The sequence below is a fragment of the Heteronotia binoei genome, chromosome 1, assembly GCF_032191835.1.
Source record: "Heteronotia binoei isolate CCM8104 ecotype False Entrance Well chromosome 1, APGP_CSIRO_Hbin_v1, whole genome shotgun sequence".
NCBI classification, from domain to species: Eukaryota; Metazoa; Chordata; class Lepidosauria; order Squamata; family Gekkonidae; genus Heteronotia; species Heteronotia binoei.
The window spans coordinates 151,029,469-151,051,094 of NC_083223.1; the positions used below are offsets into that span (position 1 = coordinate 151,029,469).

Sequence of the window (21,626 nt, forward strand, 5' to 3'; positions counted from 1 at the left end):
ATCACTGAATGATTTTAAAAAATTTGTCCAGCATTTCCCTCACATAGATTTAACATTATAGTCATCTGGAGATTCTGTACCATGTCTAAAAAATAGGGCAATATGTGTCCTATTGAGACACTCCATCATAATACATCCTAATACTTAGAATGCTTCTCAACATAGCTAGTAGAAAGAGATCTTCTATTATGACTCTTGGATGGCCAACTTCTATATATCCTGTTCTCCTAGGGCTCCCAAGTTCCCACTGAGGGCAGGGGATCCCCTGGTTTGGGGAGGCCCAACCCACAGGCACAGAGCAGGCCACTGGAGGGATCCCACCCCAAACAGCCCCATCACCATGTGACATATCCGACATGATGATGTCACCTGGAAGTGATGTAATCACGCCAGGCACGTCACACCGTGGACACTCTAGGATTTGCAGTAAACTCTATGGTACCATTGAGTTTGGACTGTGAATCCTAGAGCATCTGTGGCACAACATGCCTGGCATGATGACACCACTTGTGGGTGATGTCATCATGCCGCTCACAAGAAAAGAGTTCCCTGCCGGAGCAGTGAAAAGACTCTGCAACCCTATGTTCTCCAGACAGTAGTTTGGGACTGGAAGTATTTTGCTGCGCAAAGTGACATGGGTGATCAGCTGCCATAATGAATCTGGTACCATTGAGCCATAAATGTTTTGCAGCCACAGAGGACATGTACTCAGGAACACTGAGAGCATTACAGATCCCAAAGAAAGGTCAAGCCCCATTAAACACAGTGGATTTTTCCAACTAAATACAGATAGGACCAGACTCCTCTAATCAAAATGGGAATACCTGTATGTCTTACATTTTTAATATATTTTTCTACTCCATATGAAAGAAACTTCACTTTGTATAACATTTGAGACTGGCGTGAGGGGCAGTTTTGGCTAGACGATTGATGCCCATTTTATATAGTAGTGCACATTTTTCCAGTAAAATTTATATTACTTAAAGAGGCACAAGAACAATGGAAGCAGCTCAATAATATTGTTGTTCATATTTTGTTCAACTTATTTACAGAAAGGTATGTAATTATAAAACTTTTCCTTTTAAGAACTATCACAACAGGAAGAATCAGATAGTAGAGCTTGTGAATTAAAATCTAGTCATTTACTTATTTATTAATACATTTCTTCATTTGTCCTCAAACATTACTAATGATACTACTGGGGGGGCGGGGATGGTGGCTACCAAATTTAGTCTCTCTGGAGTTGCAGTGTCACATCTGGTGAGAAATGGAAGGCATGTCAATATTTGGGAATAGTGTTCTAGCATTTGCCTAAAACTCTAAGGTAAAATTCCCCAACATATTGATGTCACTTCCAATTTGCACCAATTTCCCCTCTATTCCTCACCCCTCCCCAGGGTTGCCAGATTTCCACTTACCAGGTGTGGCAGGAAGGCCCAAGCAATGTTGCCACTGATGTGGCTATGTCACTTTCAGTGTGTGCTAGAAGTGACATCATCATATTGTGATGTCGTGGTGACCCTCTGGTATTTGGGCAGAGATTCTATGGTAAAAATTGCTTCTACCATAGAGTTTTTCCCAAATGCCAGAGGGTCACCTATATGTTGCCAGCATGATGATGTGCACCAGAAGTGATATCACCACATCACCAGTGATGTAGCCTGGCCCTCCCTTTGTCTCCTGAAAAGTCTCCCCACTGGCCAACTGATCAGCAGCAGAAGGGCCAGTGGTGGGGGTGAGGATTGGTAGGGGGTTGGCACCTCCACCAGGGGGGCTGGCAACCCTGCCCACTGCTGGCCTGATGAGCAACAGTGGGAAACAGGGGACCTGGCCAAGAAGTGTCCCAGTGTGTAGGAGGCCTGCTTCTCAATTCATGGGACAGGCCCCAGCAATGTTATTGGTCAGGGCTTGGTGATGTCAGATTGAATAGCAATACTAACAGTAGTACATACACAAAACACTAGGATTGTACTATATGTCACCTGTGATAAACTAGAGTCACAATCCTCCAGGTAAGACCTGGAGGTCTCCTGGAATTACAACTGATGTCCAGACTATAGAGATCAGTTCTCCTGGAGAAAATGGCTGCTTTGGAGGGTGGACTCAAAGGCATTATACCCTGCTGAAGTCCTTTCCAAACCACCCCCCCCCAAAGTCCACCTCAAAATTTGAATGAATGTCCTAACCCAGAGTTGGCAACCCTACTAATCACAATCATGTGGCTTTAAAAAAACACCTCTATTTACCATTCTCACATTTAAAAGTCAAATTAATGATGTGCTTAAAGGAAAATGTAGTTAGGTAGTGCCAGATTATCGCTTCCAATCTCCAATTTACATAATAGAAATTATTACAAACCATTGCTCTGAGGCCCTAAAACTGAATCCCAAAACCTTAGCTTTAGGGTCAAAACCTAAGACCTGGCAACTGTATAATTAATTGGTGTAAAATAAGGAGTAATTCCAGGGGAGCGAATAAAATTCTAACACCATGTAAGCAGAGAGTAAATGACAACAAAAAACAGGCAATAGATCTGTAAACAATCAGAGACACAAAAATCAAACACACAGTTTGGCGGGTGACAGTTTCTGTTCAAAAAGCTCATCAATCTAACCATGGTGACAATTATTGTAAACACGTTCCAAAGTCCATAAAGAATTATTTCCAGCACTCAAAAATGTAAATAACTTGGCTGCCTTGGCCTCCAAACAGGAAACCCTAAAAATGCAAGACAGCACAACACAGCAATTAATCAAAGACTGCCATTTGCTTGAGTGTCATCTTTACTCAATGAAATGAAGTATTCTTGCTATGTAGGAGCATAAAAAGCTTGTGTGCTGAAACTAAACATGCAACATTTTTGCAGTCATCAACTTCTGATTTTGACACCAACCTCAATTATGGCTCAATTTGAGCATTTTAGGAATCTTATTAAGACTGAAAGCAGCACTGTGAGGTTCAGGCATCCAAACTACATATGCAGGCCACACTTCTTCCTGGCATTTGACATCCAGACACCATCTAAGGCTAGAGTTTGCTGGGAGCCCTGCACTTGTTATGTGGATGCTCAAATTTTGTATTTGCTTCTTCACACAATTTTCATATTGGAAGGAGTCAGTGCTGAGAATGTGTGTAGCCATGTCCTGAGATTGTGGATTGTGCACTTTTGAGACTAGGCCAACAGCTACGGGATGATTTTGTTTAATTTGAATCTTTTTTGCAGGGTGAATCTTCTCAGGCTTTTCCTTCTCTGCCCTTAGTTTTATAACTTCATTTTTAATTGGAATAATCTCTCTCTTTCCCTCTCTCTCTTTCTTTGCAAATACTGCTCTTTGTAGATTGGGCTTTACTACTACTACCAATTGAGCCCCGTGGTGCAGAGTGGTAAAGCTGCAGTACTGCAATGAAGGGGAGACCCCTGAATAATTATGAACACCCCTATAATAATAATAAATGAAAATATGGTTGTGCCTTCAAAAGAGAATGTCTGATGCAACATTTAGAGTGACTGTTAAGAGGCCCCTCAGAGGAGCTTCTGCTAAACTGTTAAAACCAGGCAGCCCAAATGGGTATGAGTCACAGATGTGTATTGATGGCAGACACGTTTCTATAAGGAAACTCCTTGCTGAATAGATAAGCAGACACAATGGAAAACTACCAGGGAGAAAGGGGAGGGGGGAAGTGAATCAGATAACGTGTAAGGGGCCAGCCTGCAGGCTTGCTTTTGCTTAAAGCGGATGGTCTGAGAAGTGTGCGGGGTTCATTATTTTTAGGAGCCTTGTTGCTCAAATGAACCTTGCTATTGGTGCCAAATAGTAAAATACCTCGTTTTCAATCAGTAAGTGTGTGCCTCATTATTTCCCTGCTACAGCAGTCTGAGCTCCCTGCTCACGACCTGAGTTTGATCCTGGCGGAAGCTGGGCTCAGGTAGCTGGCTCCGGGTTGACTCAGCCTTCCATCCTTCCAAGTTCGGTAAAATGAGGACCCAGCTTGCTGGGGGATAAGTGTGGATGACTGGGGAAGGCAATGGCAAACCAGCCCATTAAAAGTCTGCCGTGAAAACGTTGTGAAAGCAACGTCACCCCAGAGTCGGAAACGACTGGTGCTTGCACAGGGGACTACCTTTACCTTTACTTTTTTACTACTACCAAATTTCTGGTGTACATTTAAAAATGTCATTATTAACTCATAAAGTCTTTACTATTTTAAATATTTTCCCCGAGAGTCTTCTATTTTTACTCCAGTTTATTTTGATGCACTGTTCACGTCTATCAATGCATGTGCATTGCAGGAAATTTGTTTTTGTTTGCTTCTTTTTCCTTAGTTTATTATAGGAGGGAGGTGATCAGCAACCTGATGTTTAGCAATCGCTGTGCTCCTGTCCCTTATATGTTTAAGAGATTCTGTTGAGTAGTTTTGACTGGCCTACTAAACTCCTTAACACAGTATACTTAGGAAACCCGTCTCCTTGATCTGATCACTCCCCCTACCAAACTTTCAAAGGACAATTAAGCAAAAAAAAAAAAGAGAGAATAATTAAGCTGTACAGAAGGAGTGAGAACTAATATAAGGTTACCAACCTCCAGGTGGAGCCTGAAGTGCTCCTGGAATTGCAACTGGTATCAGACTGCAGAGATCATGTGCCCTGAAGAAAATGGCTGTTTTGGAGAGTGCGCTGTGTCACATTGTACCCCACCCTCTCTAAGCTCCACCTCCAAATCTCCAGGAATTTCCCAGTCTGAATTTGCCAACCCTATTTAATGTAGATTTCTGTATGTATAATTTTAATGTGCAGCTTTAATAATTGATATTGTGAATCTTTCCATTATACATGCAAATTATAACACTTTCGATGCAAGAATTAAAGAGTTATGGTTCAGGTATATTCATAGTAGTAGACATCTAACACCTAGCAAAATAAGAAAGCCATCATTACTTAACTTTGGCTGTATTCAGACATTTTGACAAACTGATAATATTAAACATGTGTTTGTTGGTGTTGGGCTGGCTGACATACTTCCCATGGTCCTCCCAAGGGTTGCCAGGCTTCCCTGTCCACTGGCCGGGGATGAGGGGTAGGGTTGCCTGATCTGGGCTGGGAGACTCCTGGAGATTTGGGAATGGCGCCTATGGTAGACAGGGACCTCAGTGGGGTACAATGCCATAGAGCGGCCTCCAAAGCAGCCATTTTCTCCAAGGGAAGTGCAGCCTGGAAATGAACTGTAACTCCCAGGCTCCCCTATCCATTTATAACCATCCATAGGCTTTAGGATTGCCAGTTTCCAGGTCCAGGCAGAGGATCCCCTGGTTTTCCAGGCTCTTCCCTGCTGCCAGCCAGCTGGCAGCTGGGGGGAAGCCCCACCCCAACAGCCATGATGTACCTTTTAGATCTCAGGCAGGTTTGGAAGCTTGCAGCTGCTTCTGTTTTGGAATGTATGTGTGTGCCTTTAAATCTCAGTGAGACTGAAGCTGCATGGGGGGTTGAACAGGAAAAGCCACGTGTGTGTGTCAGAGAGAGAGGAAGCAAGAGACCCCAGTCTCTCTGTTTATTTTGCATTTCTTTCGGAAGCTGTTTGCATAGTAAAAGGGATAGTAAAGCGTTAACTAGAACCTGCATAGGGGATAGAGGAAAACTCCACCCTGTAGACCTCTCTCTCTGTAAGCTGGTTGAAATACATCAGATTGTTACATTCAGCAGCTATGGTGGAAAAAACCCTATCTATATCATTGCCCCAAGCAAATCACGAAAGTGTGGGCATGCAAACTGTTCATTTTCGCTGCTTTGTAAGTATGTGTGAGTTCACTTTCATTTTAGTGGAAGTGCAACTGCTGTGGAACCATTTGAATGAAAAAAATGAGGAAGAGGAAATACTGTATTCAGGGGAACTGCACTGCTGTATTTTTTATTATTTCTTTTTAGAGACTGGGAAAGTCTCCCAGCTCCAGCCCCAAAGTCTCCTGGCTCTACCCCCAAAGTCCCAGATATTTTCTGAGTTGGACCTGGCAACCCTAATAGGCTTTACAGCCAGTCGCATTATTTTTTTTTATTTTTTGAAAAAGAAATGTTTCCTAATACTGTCACATTTCCTAATACCAGCTGTGGAAGAAACCAACCTGCATAAGACTTCACAGTAGAGTTGCCAGGACCCTCCTGGCAACTGGCAGGGGATGGGGGACTTACCAGAAGCAGGAAGGAGGCCCAGGTGATATCACCTGGGATATGGTGATGTCATAGCATGACACTGAGGCAATGCATTGCTATTTGAGGGAATACTCTATGGTAAAATTGGCTTCTACCATAAAGTTTTTGCCCAAAAATCAGAGCATCACCCAGACTTCACCAACATGGCATCAGTTCCAGTGCACACTCTACCAGGGGTTCTGGCAACTCTAACTAACAGTGGTTAAAAAAAAAAAAAGAATCCCTTACCTGACTGGCCCTTCCGGCATCCTTTGCTGTATAAAATGTCCTCTATTGAAGTTTCAAAAATCAGGTGAATATTTTGTAAGAGACCCTGCAAATTAGAAAACGGGAAAATGTACAATCCAAAGACAGGCTGATAATATATGTGGGGTCATATGAACATATGAAGAACATGATTGATATAAATCAATCTTTGTATCTATATCTTTTCCACTTTGACTGAAATTAATCTTGCAGTAATGCAGAGATGATTATGTATGTGATAAATATTATTTACCTAATAAACATGTTTCAGCATGTGAGATAATATTCAAGCAGCTTCTTTCCTTTTGGTGCCTTATCAAGAATTCTAAACTCAACTGTAGTGGCAGGGTTCATCTAAAGTACACATTCATATTAGCTTTATATCAATCATGTTCTTCCCAACCAGTACAGGATTGTAATTTGAAACAGATGGTGAGAATTATCTCATACGGATCCCTAGACCCACCCACACAATTATAGTTCCCAGAATTCCCGGGGGGGAGGGGAGATAGCTAAATAAATAATGTGTAGTTGCAATGCTATCATGATCCTAGGCCTAATGCCACCTACAGGCTCCAGGGAAGCCTGTATTACAGTAGCAACCAGGCCTACATTTCCCACAATCCCTTCTGCCCCTCTGATTGGGTGGGCAAAAATTTTGGAGGGAAAACTTGCTCTGTGGGGACCAGAGGGGTGGGACCTTGAAGGAAACAATAAAAGAACTAGCTAGAGAGGGAGGGGTGTTCTCTTTGAAAAGGCTGAATGGGAGAGAGGCTGCAGCAGGGTTCCTTCATCCAAAGAGGGGTGGGTGAGTTGGAATCAGAAGGAGGGAATGTATACTTAGTTGCATCAGGGTTTTTATTTTTCTTTGTACCACCTTTTACTGTTTTGATGCCAATTTGGTATAGTGGTTAAGTGCTCAGACTCTTATCTGGGAGAACTGGGTTTGATTCCCCACTCCTGCACATGCAATTGCTGGAGTGAACTTGGGTCAATATTAAATTTGTCAGAGGCTGTTCTGGAAAGAGCAGTTTCTCTCAGAGATCTCAGCTCCACCTACATTATCACAGGGTATCTGTTGAGGAGAAGGGAAGGGAAAGGAGATTGTAAGCCACTCTGAAACTCCTTCGGGTAGTGAAGGGTGGGGTATAAATCCAATCTCCTCCTCCTTCCTATTTAATTGTTGTACTCAGGGGTGGAATTCTAGCAGGAACTCCTTTGCATATTAGGCCACACCTCCTGATGTAGCCAATCCTCCAAGAGTTTACAAAAGAGCCTTGTAAGCTCTTGAAGGATTGGCTACATCAGGGGTGTGTGGCCTAATATGCAAAGGAGCTCCTGTTAGAATTCCACCCCCTGGTTCCACTAATAATTAAAACTCACTTGTTTGTTACTGAGCACTTACAATAAACGTATTGTCATGCTGCCTGGGTCCTCACATTTCTTCGGTCATGGATAAAAGGAAGACATGGGTCAGGTGGGTGCTCTGGGTCCTCCCAGACAGACCCATACAAGAGTGGTGGCAGCCTGTAAAGGCCCTCCCAGGTCCCCTGCTTGTGACAGATGCCAATTGACTTAGAAGGGTGTATCTCTGCTTAGGATTGCACTGTAGGGGAGCAACTGATGCAGGTTTTCAAACCTGGAAATGACATCATCTGCCAACTAGTTTTGGTGCAAAAATCTATCTGCAACATCAGGGGTGTCTAAACTGTAGCGTGGGAGCCACATGTGACACTTTCACACCTACTGTGTGCCTCTTGAAGCCCCCACTGCCCCATCAGCTGGCTTGGAAAGGGCATTTGTCTCTTTAAATCACTTCTCCAAGTCAAGCCAGCTGTTAAAGTTGCTTTCTTTCCACCTCTCCCTCCTCAATCTATTTTCCTTCCTTCCTTCCTTCCTTCCTTCCTTCCTTCCTTCCTTCCTTCCTTCCTTCCTTCCTTCCTTCCTTCCTTCCTTCCTTCCTTCCTTCCTTCCTTCCTTCCTTCCTTCCTTCCTTCTCTCAAACATCTGACCTTCATGTCTTGCAGCTCTCAAACATCTGATGTTTATTCTTTATGGCTCTTGCGTTAAACAAGTTTGGCCACCCCTGTGCAACACTGTCTGCATTATGATGTCACTTCTGGGTGACATCACTGCACCACACACACAAAGCATGTGTGCCAGAAGCTCCCGGGAATCCCAGAAAATCCCCCCACCGGGAAGCAGGTAGGACCTGGCAACCCAATGTCCATCCCAGACACCATCCCAAAATTTCCAGGAGTTTCCCAACCTGCATCTATCAATTGTACCCCCACCACCACCCGCCAGTTGCCAGGGGGGACCTGGCAACCCTAATTAATTTCTCTATATAGGAACTCATCCCATTCATCAGGTCACCAGATATCAGGCACTTATGAAAATGTTTAGAAATACAAAAGGTGTAAGTGGATCCAGAAATGCTTCATTTGAAATTTTAGAAAGTAAAAACAGTTTTATAGCACAGATGTAATTCTTAGAAAGTAAGAGTGTGTTCTTCAAAACTGGGCTTATTCTAAAACATGACCTGAAAATCATATGCACTGACATTAAGCAGACATTCAACTATAGAAAAAAAAATCCAAACATTTATTTTTAAAAATTCAGAGAGGGTAAAAAAAAAAAACCCCAAAGAGAATATTAACTGGTGTCACAAAACAGTGGCATTGTGGGGTTGCCTTGGAACCCTGACACCCAGAGTTGCCAACTCCAGGTTGAGAAATTTCTGGACAATTTGGGGCAAAGCCTGGAGGGGGAGTTTGGGGAGGGAGCCCAGCAATGATATGATGCTACTAGTCCACCCTACAAAGCTGCCATTTTCTGAACTCTGTAGTCTGTAATTCCAGGGAAACTCCAGCCTTCATTGGTAAGTTGGCAACCCTACTGGCATGGCATAGGAGAATGGAGAGAAGGCAGTGATTGGAGTGGTGGGGAGAAGGAAGAGAAAAAAAGAGATCTAGGGAGCAGAGAAAGGAGAAACTGAGATAAGCAGATGTTATTTCCCTAAATTCCCTTACACCTTAGAATACACAAAGAGATAATATAGTCAGATGCTCTTAGCTTCCCCAGCTCAACAGACCAAAGTCTAAAGGTGGCTATATGTGAGATCCTAGCCTTACATTATATGCATTATCATACTCATGACCAGACTATGCTAGTAGACACCTACCTTTTTTCATTAGGTTACATCAAGGACAAAATTTACATTATTATGTAGACAAAATCTGCAAAATAGAGGCAGCGTAAATATTTTCAAAGTATAAAATACAAGAAAAACCCCAGGGTAACAAAAGACTTGAATACTTAACAACACTCTAAAGTATTTGACAACTGTAATAACAAACAATATATAAAGTAACAGAGCCACTCTAACAAGGAAAATTCTACTAACAAGTAATATAACAAGCAGTGTAACACAGTGCAGTAATCAGTACAAATGCAAGTTGCTCCTGACAAACAAATAAATATCTAGCCAGTTCTAGCTGTTGGGACGTCTACTGCCTTCCTTTGGATTGAAATATTCTTCTACTCCTAGTCCTTTTTAGAATGTATTTCAGGCATGGGGACATTGCTCTGAGATTTATGCAAGCTGAAGACTAAGGCTACCTGAAACCGGATTTTATCGATCACCAATCCAGCTTTGCTTCTTTAAGGTGCTCAAGTCTAAAGTGGCCAGAGAAGAATACTGTTGGCTGAGCCACGTTTTTAGACTGGCTTGATATTTATTTGTTTGTCAAGAGCAACCTGCATTTGTACTGATTACTGCACTGTGTTACACTGCTTGTTGTATTACTTGTTAGCAGAATTTTCCTTGTCAGAGTGGGCTCTGTTACTTTATTTATGTTTGTTATTACAGTTGTCAAATACTTGCAGTGGTGGTGAACCTATGGCACACGCGCTCCCTCACCCCCCCCCACCCCCGCGCACGAGGCTCGGCTCCCCCCCACACCGCAGCCTTCCCACTGCTGCCCCCCGTCTTCCCTCCCTCCCCAGAGCTGCAATGCTCTGAGGTGTGCCGAGCCATGCTGCGCTGAAGCTGGACCCTACCAGCTTCAGTGCAGCCGGCACACCTTCTAACTCTTTGAAGCCCACGCGGGAGAAGGCTTTACTCCCCCTCACTTCCGGCTTCAAAGAGTTAGAAGGTGCGCCAGCCACATCAAAGCCAGTAGGGTCCACCTTCAGTGCGGTGTGGCGTGCCTCTGAAGAGGAGGGGGGGCCATGGAGCACGGCTGCATTGCAACTCCAGGGAGGGAGGGAAGGCAGCAGGGGAGTCACGGGGGGGGGGGAGCTGAGCCTTGTGCGTGGGGAGGGGCAGGGAGTGCACGAGGACTCTGAGTGGCATGGTTTGAAGAGGAATTTAAAGAAAAAAATGCCTTCTCCAAGCTGGCTGATGGGGCAGTGGGGGCTTCGAGAGCCACACAATAGTTGCGAAAGAACCATCTGTAGCTCCCAAGTCACGGTTTGGCCACCCCTGCCCCAGGTGGTAGCTGGAGGTTGCTGACTTTTACAACTGATCTCCAGGTGACAGAGGTCAGTTCGCCTGGAGAAAATATCTGCTTTGGAAGGTGGACCCTGTGGCATTATGCCCTTCTGAGCATGGGTGCAGAACAGGGTTGCCAACCCCCAGGTGGTGGCTGGAAACCTCCTGGGATTACAATGAATCTCTAGGCAATAAGAGAACAGTTTTCCTGGAGAAGATGGCTGCTTTGGAAGGTGGACTCTATGGAGTCAATGAGATATCATTGAAGCTCCTTCTCTCCCCAAACTCAGGCTCCTTCTCCCAAATCTCCAGGTATTTCCCAACCCAAACCTGGCAACCCTATCTGAGCCTCCTTCAGAGAGACAACAGGGTACTCCAACCTTTTTGAGCTCATGGGCACCTTTGGAATTCTGACATTGGGGGGGGGGGCTGCAACCACAATGCAGCCCCCAAGCACAACACACAGAGGAAACTTCCTTGCAGGTGTTCCTGCAGTTTTAGGGAGGGGGTTAGATGGGACCCACTAGGGCAGGGGTGGCCAAAGTTGCTTAACATAAGAGCCACATAGAATAAATGTAAGACATGTGAGAGCCACCAGACACAAATGCCAGATATCTGAGAGAAGGAAGGAAGGAAGGAAGGAAGGAAGGAAGGAAGGAAGGAAGGAAGGAAGGAAGGAAGGAAGGAAGGAAGGAAGGAAGGAAGGAAGGAAGGAAGGAAGGAAGGAAGGAAAATAGATGGTGGGTGGGAGCAGGGAGGGAGAGGTGGAAAGAAAGCAACGTGAACTTTAAATGCATTCTCCAAGCTGGTCTCCAAAGGTTCTTTAAATGCATTCTCCAAGCCACTGGCTGGCTTGGCTTGAAGAAGTGATTTGAAGAGGCAAATGCCTTCTCTGGAAGGGGCTTCAAGAGCCGCACAATGTATGTAAAAGAGCCATATGTGACTCCTGAGCCACAGTTTGGCCACCCCTGCACTAGAGAGATGGGTTTAAGGCAGCTTCACGTTTTCATGAGGCCAAGACCTGGTTGTGTTTCATATTTCAAAACTGTTGTGGCATGGTCCAAGCCAAATGGAAGAAGAGAGCATGGGTGTGGGGGGATGGAGGGGGGCTGAGGAGAGATCAGGACCTTGAATCAAGCATGTTTTTTTGAAGGGATGTGGGTTTATTACAGGAAATGTTGGATCCTACTAATCTGGCAGAAACAGCGGCCAGGATCGCCTCTGGTTTAGGAGTGGAAAGGGAGGAACTGCTAGCTTCCTTGCTTTCAAATACGATGCTTCTGATAGCAGTATCTGAGCAGAGCTCTTTCAAGCTACAGGGACCATAAGGCAAAATTTTGATAAGCTGTTTTTGAACTGTTGCACTGCTGTTCTGGTTTTCTAGAGCATCCCTGACAAGTGTTTGTCCAGCTGCTGCTTAAAGACTGCCAGTGAGGGGGTTGATTGCACTGTTGAACTCTTACTGTTAAAAAGTTTTTCCTATGCCAGTCCTCTCTTCTGCTGCCAGCAGGAACAGCTCCCTGCCCTTCTCTAAGTCGCAGCCCTTCTAATACTTCAAAAGAGCAATCATGTCTCTCCCCAACCTCCTCTTCTCCAGACTGAATATCCCCAAGTCCCTTAGCCTTTCCTCATTGGGCTTGCTCTCCATGGTTACTTGGAAGTAATTTACAGTGAGCACTGTGGCACCTACTCTCTACACATGCTCAGGATTGCAGTTTTAGTTTAAAGAAAGAAGAAGATATTGGATTTATATCCCACCCTTCACTCTGAATCACAGGGTCTCAGAGCAGCTCACAATCTCCTTTATCTTCCTCCCCCACAACAGACATCCTGTGAGGTAGGTTGGGCTGAGAGAAGCTCTCCCAGAAGCTGCCCTTTCAAGGGCAGCTTTGTGATAGCTATGGCTGACCCAAGGGCATTCCAGCAGCTGAAAGTGGAAGGGTGGGGAATCAACCCCGGTTCTCCCAGATAAGAGTCCATGCACTTAATCTCTACACCAAACTGGCCCTCCTTTCTCACATCAGACTTTCTAGTTAATACAATCCCTGAAGTTTCCAAGGGTAGCCATGCTGGTCCATAGTAGAACAACTAGATTCGAGCCCAGGAGCACCTTAGAGACTAACAAGATTTTGGGAAGGGGGCACAAGTTTTCCAGCATTAGAGCTCCCTTGATTAGATAAAAGGAGCTTTGACTCTCAAAAATCTTGTTCTCTAAGGTGTTGCTGGACTCAGATTTAGCCATATAAATCAGTGGACTCCTTTCATCAACTTAATTTATTAACTAACATCCTGTATCCCCTGCCTTCCTCCCCCAAAAGGATACTGAAGTGGTTTGACACACTCTCCCCTTCTCTTTTATCCTCACAACAAACCTATGAGGCAGATTAACTCAGAGTATATTACTGGTCCAAGGTTTCCCAGCAAACTGCTAGGGCAGATTGGGCATATGAATCATGACCTCCCAGGTCTGATTTGGACACCCTAATCACCAGCTCCTACTAAACACACTATATTTTAATGTATTCTTTTTTCCTCTGGCAAACAAGAATGATGTTTATAATGTATGTTACATGTTCAAAAGTAAATTAGGTGGACAGAAACACCTCTGGGAAAGGCATGTTCTCAGTTTAACCCAGACTTGCAAGCAACAGAGCAATGAACAGCCTCCATTTATTGCCTTATGACACTCTCACCATCATTCTCCCATTCTGACATGTTACTATTTTTGTTGGTTTCCTAAGCAAATGCTATCCAGACCAAATGTTCTTTCAGTTTGTTAATTTCACTATTAGTTGTTTTTTTTCTAAACTAAAACTTCAGTATTCAGGTTAAATTGCCGTGTTGGCACTTTGCGATAAATAAGTGGGTTTTGGGTTGCAGTTTGGGCACTCAGTCTCTAAAAGGTTCGCCATCACTTCTTTATAGTGCTGTTAAGTATTCAAGTATTTTGTTACTCTGGGGCTTTTCTTGTATTTTATAGCTATGTGATCATCCCTGGTCTCCTTTATTTGTTGATTAAATATTTTCAAGGAGCTCAAACTGTAATGCACCTCCATATACAATATGTACAAGACACATTCACTCACATAAAGAAGGAGTTCTTGACAGCAGAGTCTGGAGCACCCACAAGTGGTTCCTGTGGCCCTGTTTTCTCAGTTACATGAAAGAAATCAAAGGGATGTACCTGGAAGCATTGTTCTGCCCAGTATGTTGGGCAGGAGCAGATTTTATCTCTATCCATTGCCTCTTTGTGCATATTCTCTTTGTCCGACATAAGTCAATGAAAATCACTGACAAATGAGAGAAAGTAAGCAACAGTACTCAGAAACATAGTTGGAGGGAGCAAAACCACCTCTCTCCATAACATTGTCTGGGCTAGAGGGAAGCCCTGCCCCCATTATCCTTCTGTGTCTTAACTGTGACTTGCATTTTTGAATGTTGTGGAACAAAATGCAACCTTGAGAAATGAGTTTGCCTCTACATCGCTTCACTCTAGTGACCAATTCTTGGTTACACAAGTGTGTGACTTTGGTTTTTCTACTCAGGTGTGCAAAATGCATATATGCATCATTCACTGCATGGGGAACGTGAGTGTTCAATTTGGTGTCATGTCCCTTTTAAAAAACTGAAATACCACCAGTGTTCCCTCTAAGCTGAGTTAGCATAAGCTAGCTCACAGAATTTTAGCCTCCAGCTCACACATTTGTGTCTTAGCTCAGGAAAATTGACCCCAGAGCACACTAATTTATGCAATAGCTCACAACTTGAATGCCAGTAGCTCACAAAGTAGAATTTTTGCTCACAAGACTCTGCAGCTTAGAGGGAACATTGAATACCACCATCAAGAAAGGAAAGGGTTGATCTAATAATTCTTTGCAGTGAACCTCATTTGAAAAACAAAACAGAAAAGAAGTTTAGAAAAGGTAAAGGCCCAGGAGGGCAATTCCAGGAAGAAACAATACTACTGTTTTTCATATTTGTTCAATGTTGTTAAAACAGCTAGAAGAGGTAAGCATTCTGTTTAAGAACACACCAATCAAAGGAGTCAAGGTAATACCTATACTACCACCTCAACTAATCATGTGAACTGACCCTCCCTCTGATGAAAACAGTACTTCACAGCTATACTACAACCATCAATGACCAGGAAACAATTATATAACCACCTCCAAATGTACTGTATATACCTCAGCATTCTCTAGAAGGATGTTCTAGTCACTAGTGGCAAAGTACACCTCAGTTCTTTATATGATTAATTCTTTAGCCATATATAAGCTGTGGGCTTATATATTTTATCATAAGGAGTCCCTTAATTGGAGGAAAGGCAAATCGTCAAGAAATGGATGGCCCCTGGGGGAATTATCCAGGAATTCTATGTGGTTAACCTGGCACTAAGGCCAGAACTAGACATGCAGTGAACCATATGGTTGCTGCCAAAAACTGCAATCCCATGTCAAGTTTTCTCTCCATAATTATGTGTAGTTAAAGGAATGTGTGACATTTTGTTATTGTCTGTCATACATTTCCTCACCCCATGATGGTATTTCCTTAATCAGACATTATGAGGAGCAGATACTGACAGAGAGTTGTAGAGGGGCTGCGGTTTGGGGCAATGGCTTGTGATGTCCATCACATTTAGTTCTGACCTAAACTCTGCAACACCAAGGCTGCAATCCTAAACACACATGTTGGGAGTAAGTTCCCATTAATTTCTAAGTATGCATGTTTAGGATTGCACTGCAACATATTTACAATGGAGCAAGCTCCATTTAACTCAACCGCTACATACATCCAAGTAAACATATTTTGGATTACGTTGACAGTCATATGTCATTTTAAGATATGTTTCTTTCAGGTTACCTACCCGGAAATGGTTCTCTCTGATAGATCCTTTTACCACATACATTCTACTGTTCTCTGCTTTCAGGCGTTCATAGAAAGGTTCCTCCAGGTTTAGGCTGTCAATGAGGTCACAGCCTATATAGAGGCTGTAGTTTTCTCCTGTTACTTGCACTGTGATATTCTTCCAGTGTGAATCTGCTAGGTCCACATCTTCTAAAGGAAACACCTTCCGGAAGCCATCTACCCAGTAGGAAAGTTCCAGGGTATTGTCTCGGCCATTAGAAATAATCTCAAACTGTCGCTGAGAGATACCAGATCCTTCCAGACCAATGAGGGTGCCTCTGGACTTCCTATCCTGCCTTAAGGTGGCTGTGAGGATGAAGCCCTCATTCTGCTGGATCAGTTTAATAATTTGTTCTGCTTTCTCTGCATTAATGGGAGGGATGTGATCAAACCGGACAAAACGGTATGCTGGGCCACTGGAAATGTTCCCCCGAAACGTTTTTGCTCCAATTGTCTTCCTGTTTATATTGCTGATTTGCAGTAAGTCAAAAGTCATCTCATCCCCTCTGTCACCATCTGCAGAAGCCACCAACATGCAGCAACATGATTAGTAACATACAGCATCCATCGATCCAATCACTTTCTCTCAGTAGCATAGTTTTTAGCATTGCTAGCTATAATTATTCTTCAAAGTTACAGAGTGATTTACTGGTATTGTAACTTATATCTTCACAACACCAGAGAGGCTAAGTCATTCATATTCCATTTTCTCAGATGGAAGGCTGAGAGTTCATTTTTTTCCTCAACCACCCAGAAGGTTCATATTGAAACAGAAATCTGAATTCAATGCTGCCAACTGAATACACTGGCTCAATAAAGCAGGAATATATCAGTAGATTTTTTCCAAGGTTGTTACCACAGCAGCATAGGGAATACTGAAGTGCTGATTCATTCTGCACTGCCCCAGCCTCGGTTTAAGCGTGAAGAGTAAATTCTGCTGCTGTTCCTTGCCCAGGCATTAAAGCATTGACACTGGTGTTGGAGAGCTTCAGCACGGGGTCCTCCTACCAGTGTCCCCTTTAAGCTGAGTTAGTGTGAGCTAGCTCACAGTTTTTTGGCCTCTGGCTCACACATTTTTGTCTTAGCTCAGGAAAAATGGCCCCAGAGTGAACTAATTTATGCAGCAGCTCACACCTTTAATGGCAGTAGCTCACAAAGTAGATTTTTTTTGCTCACAAGACTCCACAGTTTAGAGGGAGAATTGCCTCCTGCATAGAACAAAGCTTCTCAGATTACTTAAATGTGCTTGAAGGATTGGCACTGCAACAGCCTGTATGCTGTAGATTCAAAACAATGGCCTATGACTACGAGAAGACACAGGAACTCCATCACTCACATGAGACTATTTCTTAAGTATCCACTGCCATAGATAGATTACCAAATTAAATCAAGCACTGTTTTATACCAATTCAGACCAACAGTTCATCTAACTAAATAATCTATTCCAATGCAGCAGTTGGGCCTTCAGGCAAAGGTCTTCCCTAGATCTGTTGCCTGAGATCCTATAACTGGAAATGACAGGGACTCAGTCTGAGCTCTGCCACTATGTGATGACTTGTCCAACTGGACTGGTGGTAGAACAGAGAATAACAGCACATATGCAGCTTTGTTCCTATATCTGTTACTGCCTCTGGCTGGTCATATGGGTAACTGCTGCTTATTTAGCACAAAACACCATATTCAGCAAGTTACTTATTTGCTGTTGCTGCTTGGCCAATCTATGGAAGAACTACCGTAAGTGAAACTGAAGAAAGTTTTAATCTGAAATCTTCGGGTCCAGTGAATTGTCAATAAGAACCCAATACTGGAGCATTATTGAAGCCTAGCAAGTTTGGAGCAGTATCTGGAGAGTATAGAAATCCCCTATGTCAGCTGTTCTGGGTTTTCTTAAGAACAAACAAAATACAAATACAAAAAAAATCCATCATAAGAAAGCATTCTTTCTATAAAAACTGTATGGTACTGCATTGTTCATGACCTACCTTGAGCTTTTGATGACATCCACAATGTTAGCAAAACTGTTAGCCACAACAGCCAGCTCTTGTACACCATAATGTCTATGAAAAAACAAGATGTATGCATTATTGAGTCTTTGTCCTTTTCCAAAGATCAACACATTCCCCTATAAACTTAAAATGAAAACCACTATATTGGAAGGAAATTCTGTTCTTACATTATAGCAACTTTGTTATTCTTTGACTCAAAAGAAGGCATTTTTGCCATTTTATTTTTTAATCTTGCTGTTTATTCCATAGTTTTGGCCCTACTTCTACATCTGTAATCATGTGAATGCTTTATCCTCAATTGATTTTGGTGGTGGTCAAGAGAACATTCCTTGGAAATTCAGAAGCAAATAATAACTTTCCTAATATATTAAAGGAAATATATACTGCATATGTAAAATTGACTTTAAACTCTTCTGTGAGATGTCTAGGCACTCAGATATAGGTCTGCTAGTTATTGCATCTCTTAAATCCACTTTTGGCTAGCTGTAGAGCCACATTCTTGAAAGATAATGGTATTTCCAGCAGGGTTTCACATGTAATTTAACCTACATTTATGCTACAAAGTCAAATCTCTCTCTCTCTCTCTCTCCCTCTCATGTGCAGTGTGGTAAAAATAGCAGTCTGCTTCTCTTTATTTTTTACACTAGCATGAAATGATCCTATATCTCTGTCTGGATCTAAGACTGCAATCCAAAGCATACTTGCTTTGAAGTAAGCTATTCTGTACTCAGGGAAACTTACTTCTGAGTAAACATTCATAGGAATGGATTGCACATCTGGCGTGTGCACGTGAGGGTGTGTGAGTAGAATGGACCCAGCAGAGGAAGCCTAAAGGGTTTGTACATTCCTTGCTAAATTCTCTTTGTTTTAATCATAACTATCTACAATCTCATGAGCCAACCAAAGTTAGTATTTAAGCCTGCAATCCTATACACCCTTCTCTGGAAGTAAGTGCTACTGACTTCAGTGGTATTTATTTTTGAGGCTGCAAATATACTTAATAGGAAATACATCCTCATGAATCAGTGGGGCAGACCTCTGTGTAAAGTGTAGGACTGAACCTCTAACCCTTTCTCCATCCCTCATCATTACCAACTGCATATATCCAAAGCATTATTCCCTCTAAGCTGAGTTAGCATGAGCTGGCTCACAGACTTTTAGCCTTCAGCTCACACATTTTTGTTTTAGCTCTGGAAAAATAACTTTAATGCCAGTAGCTCACAAAGTAGAATTTTTGCTCACAAGACTCCACAGCTTAGAGGGAACCTTGATACAAAGGTAACATCAAAATCAAGACAGCTTGAATAAGATTACTATTCCCATGTTAGGAATGAAGCACTTTGATATTGTTTGACTGAGGGCTTTCCCGGATTCAGTGAATGCATGGATCTGAAGGTATGGTCACAGCCTGTGCAAACAATATGTACATATCTCCTTATGCTGTCAGTAACCCAGTAAAAAGTAGACTCCCAGACTGCTTGTGCAGAGACTTTGTATATCCGGGCTCCATGTGGACTTGATATTAATGCATGGATGTCCAGGCAGAGGCAGCTGATCTATTCTCCACATTCCCTGAACACCAGAATAGGACCAATTACAGATATGTGCTTTTATTTATTCCTTTGGTGGATATACAGCTAGGACAAGACAAAGTTAGGAACAATTTCATCTTATGGACTTCACTGGAAGATTCAGGCACATGCTTAGTGTGGTCAGGTCTAAAAATGTTTGCCACTCAACGTGTGCTTAGCGTGCACTACTTTCGAAGCAGTGTTACCCTAGCAAGCCATTAGGAAAGAGATCAGCAGGTCAAAGGTAATCTGCCTGAACATAGAGAAAATCCTTTAGAAATACTACGGAGAAGGGGAATGTCTTCTGCACAAGTGCCACTGAAGTGAACGGGCAAGCTTGTACGCTTCCTCATGGATTTTGCCCCTCAGACTCCGATGCCTGTTGGAGACTGGCATGTGCATTTCTGGAAGCAAAAGCTTCTTCATTCAAATTCGGATGATGCTGTACAGATCAAAAGAGTCCCTGCCCCAAAGGCTATCTTCTCCGGTGCTGTAGGCACACGACTCACTTGCGCTCTTGCATGCCTCCCATTCGTTTTCAACGCTCTTTGGGCAGGACAATTAAACTTCCCTGTAGATCGTTCCCTAGCCAAAACATCGATTCTCTTTTTAGCCCTAGCAGGAAAATATAACAAGGCTCCGACGAGTAGTCGACTAACAAGAGTAAATGGGGGTGGGAGGCGGAATCAGAGAAAGTGTTTGGTCTCTTTGACGTGGCAGCAAGCCCCTCAATTGGACGCTGCGCGAGTCCCAGCTGAGGAAAGGCGCGTTTCCACTGCCAAAGGCCCCCGGGGTCACGATCGCCGCCCTTACCTGGCCCCAAAGGTCTCCAGTGATGCTCGGAGACTTGCCCGCTGACCAATCACTCCCCGAGGAGTCCCGGCTCCAGCGTCTATGGCCGCGAGCACAGGCGAGCTCCTTCCCAGGGCAGTCCTCCTCCGCGGTGGGGGTGTGGAAAAAACCCCGCTTGGCCTCTGGCGGGGAGCTCTTTAAGTGGCTTTCCAGCGGCGCGCGCGTCTGCTTTATATAGGCTCCTTTTCCATGCAAGAGCTGTCAGTCAGCCAGCAGAGGAAACGCTTTCGAATCCATTCCTCTGCGGCTATGACATAATTCCCAGCTGAAGAGTTTCTCGCGTCTACCTGGAAAGCGACCCCAAATCCAGCCACATCCTGAACCAGTGCACTCTCCCCACCCCCCTCCGCCCCACTGGCAGTTGCTCATTTAGGGGAGAGGAGGAGCCAGGCAGCTCGCCAGTGACTCTGCCCTCCTCACCCCAATCCTAAACCTTCGAAGGGATTGCCTTCTGTCGAACTGAGAAGAACCCCCTAGATTTTATCGCGTACGAAATCTGAAGGGGGGGGGGGGACCTGAAAAACAACATGAGAAACAAAGGCTGGTGAGATGCCTATGTTAGAACATAAGAGAAGCCATGTTGGATCAGGCCAGTGGCCCATCCAGTCCAACACTCTGTGTCACACAGTGGCCCAAAACATTATATATACACACACACACACATATACACACTGTGGCTAATAGCCATTGATGGACCTCTGCTCCATATTTTTATCTAACCCCTCTTGAAGATGTCTATGCTTGTAGCCGCCACCACCTCCTGTGGCAGTGAATTCCACATGTTAATCACCCTTTGGGTGAAGAAGTACTTCCTTTTATCCGTTTTAACCTGCCAGCAATTTCATTGAATGCCCACGAGTTCTTGTATTGTGAGAAAGGGAGAAAAGTACTTCTTTCTCTACTTTTTCCATCCCATGCATTATCTTGTAAAACTCTATCATGTCACCCCACAGTCGACGTTTCTCCAAGCTAAAGAGCCCCAAGCATTTTAACTCTCTTCATAGGGAAAGTGTTCCAACCCTTTAATCATTCTAGTTGCCCTTTTCTGGACTTTTTCCAATGCTATAATATCCTTTTTGAGGTGTGGTGACCAGAATTGCACACAGTATTCCAAATGAGACCGCACCATCGATTTATACAGGGGCATTATGATACTGGCTGATTTGTTTTCAATTCCCTTCATAATAATTCCCAGCATGGTGTTGGCCTTTTTTATTGCAATCGCACATTGTCTTGACATTTTCAGTGAGTTATCTACCAGGACCCCAAGATATCTCTCTTGGTCAGTCTCTGTCAGTTCACACCCCATCAACTTGTATTTGTAGCTGGGATTCTTGGCCCCAATGTGC

At 43.6% G+C, this 21,626-nt stretch overlaps 1 protein-coding gene across 1 annotated transcript in view; it reads right to left on the bottom strand.

Moving 5' to 3' along the window:
• THBS2 (thrombospondin 2) overlaps nt 1-20,259 on the bottom strand; it is a 95,197-nt gene extending 74,938 nt beyond the window's left edge. Inside the window, exons 1-4 of the mRNA XM_060242482.1 lie at nt 20,239-20,259; nt 17,831-17,905; nt 15,808-16,364; nt 6,431-6,515 (exon numbers count right to left, since the gene is read on the bottom strand). Coding sequence (XP_060098465.1) covers nt 6,431-6,515; nt 15,808-16,364; nt 17,831-17,900 — 712 coding nt within the window. The 5' untranslated portion in view covers nt 17,901-17,905; nt 20,239-20,259. The remainder of the gene's footprint in view (nt 1-6,430; nt 6,516-15,807; nt 16,365-17,830; nt 17,906-20,238) is intronic.
• Between the last annotated feature and the right edge of the window lie 1,367 nt (nt 20,260-21,626).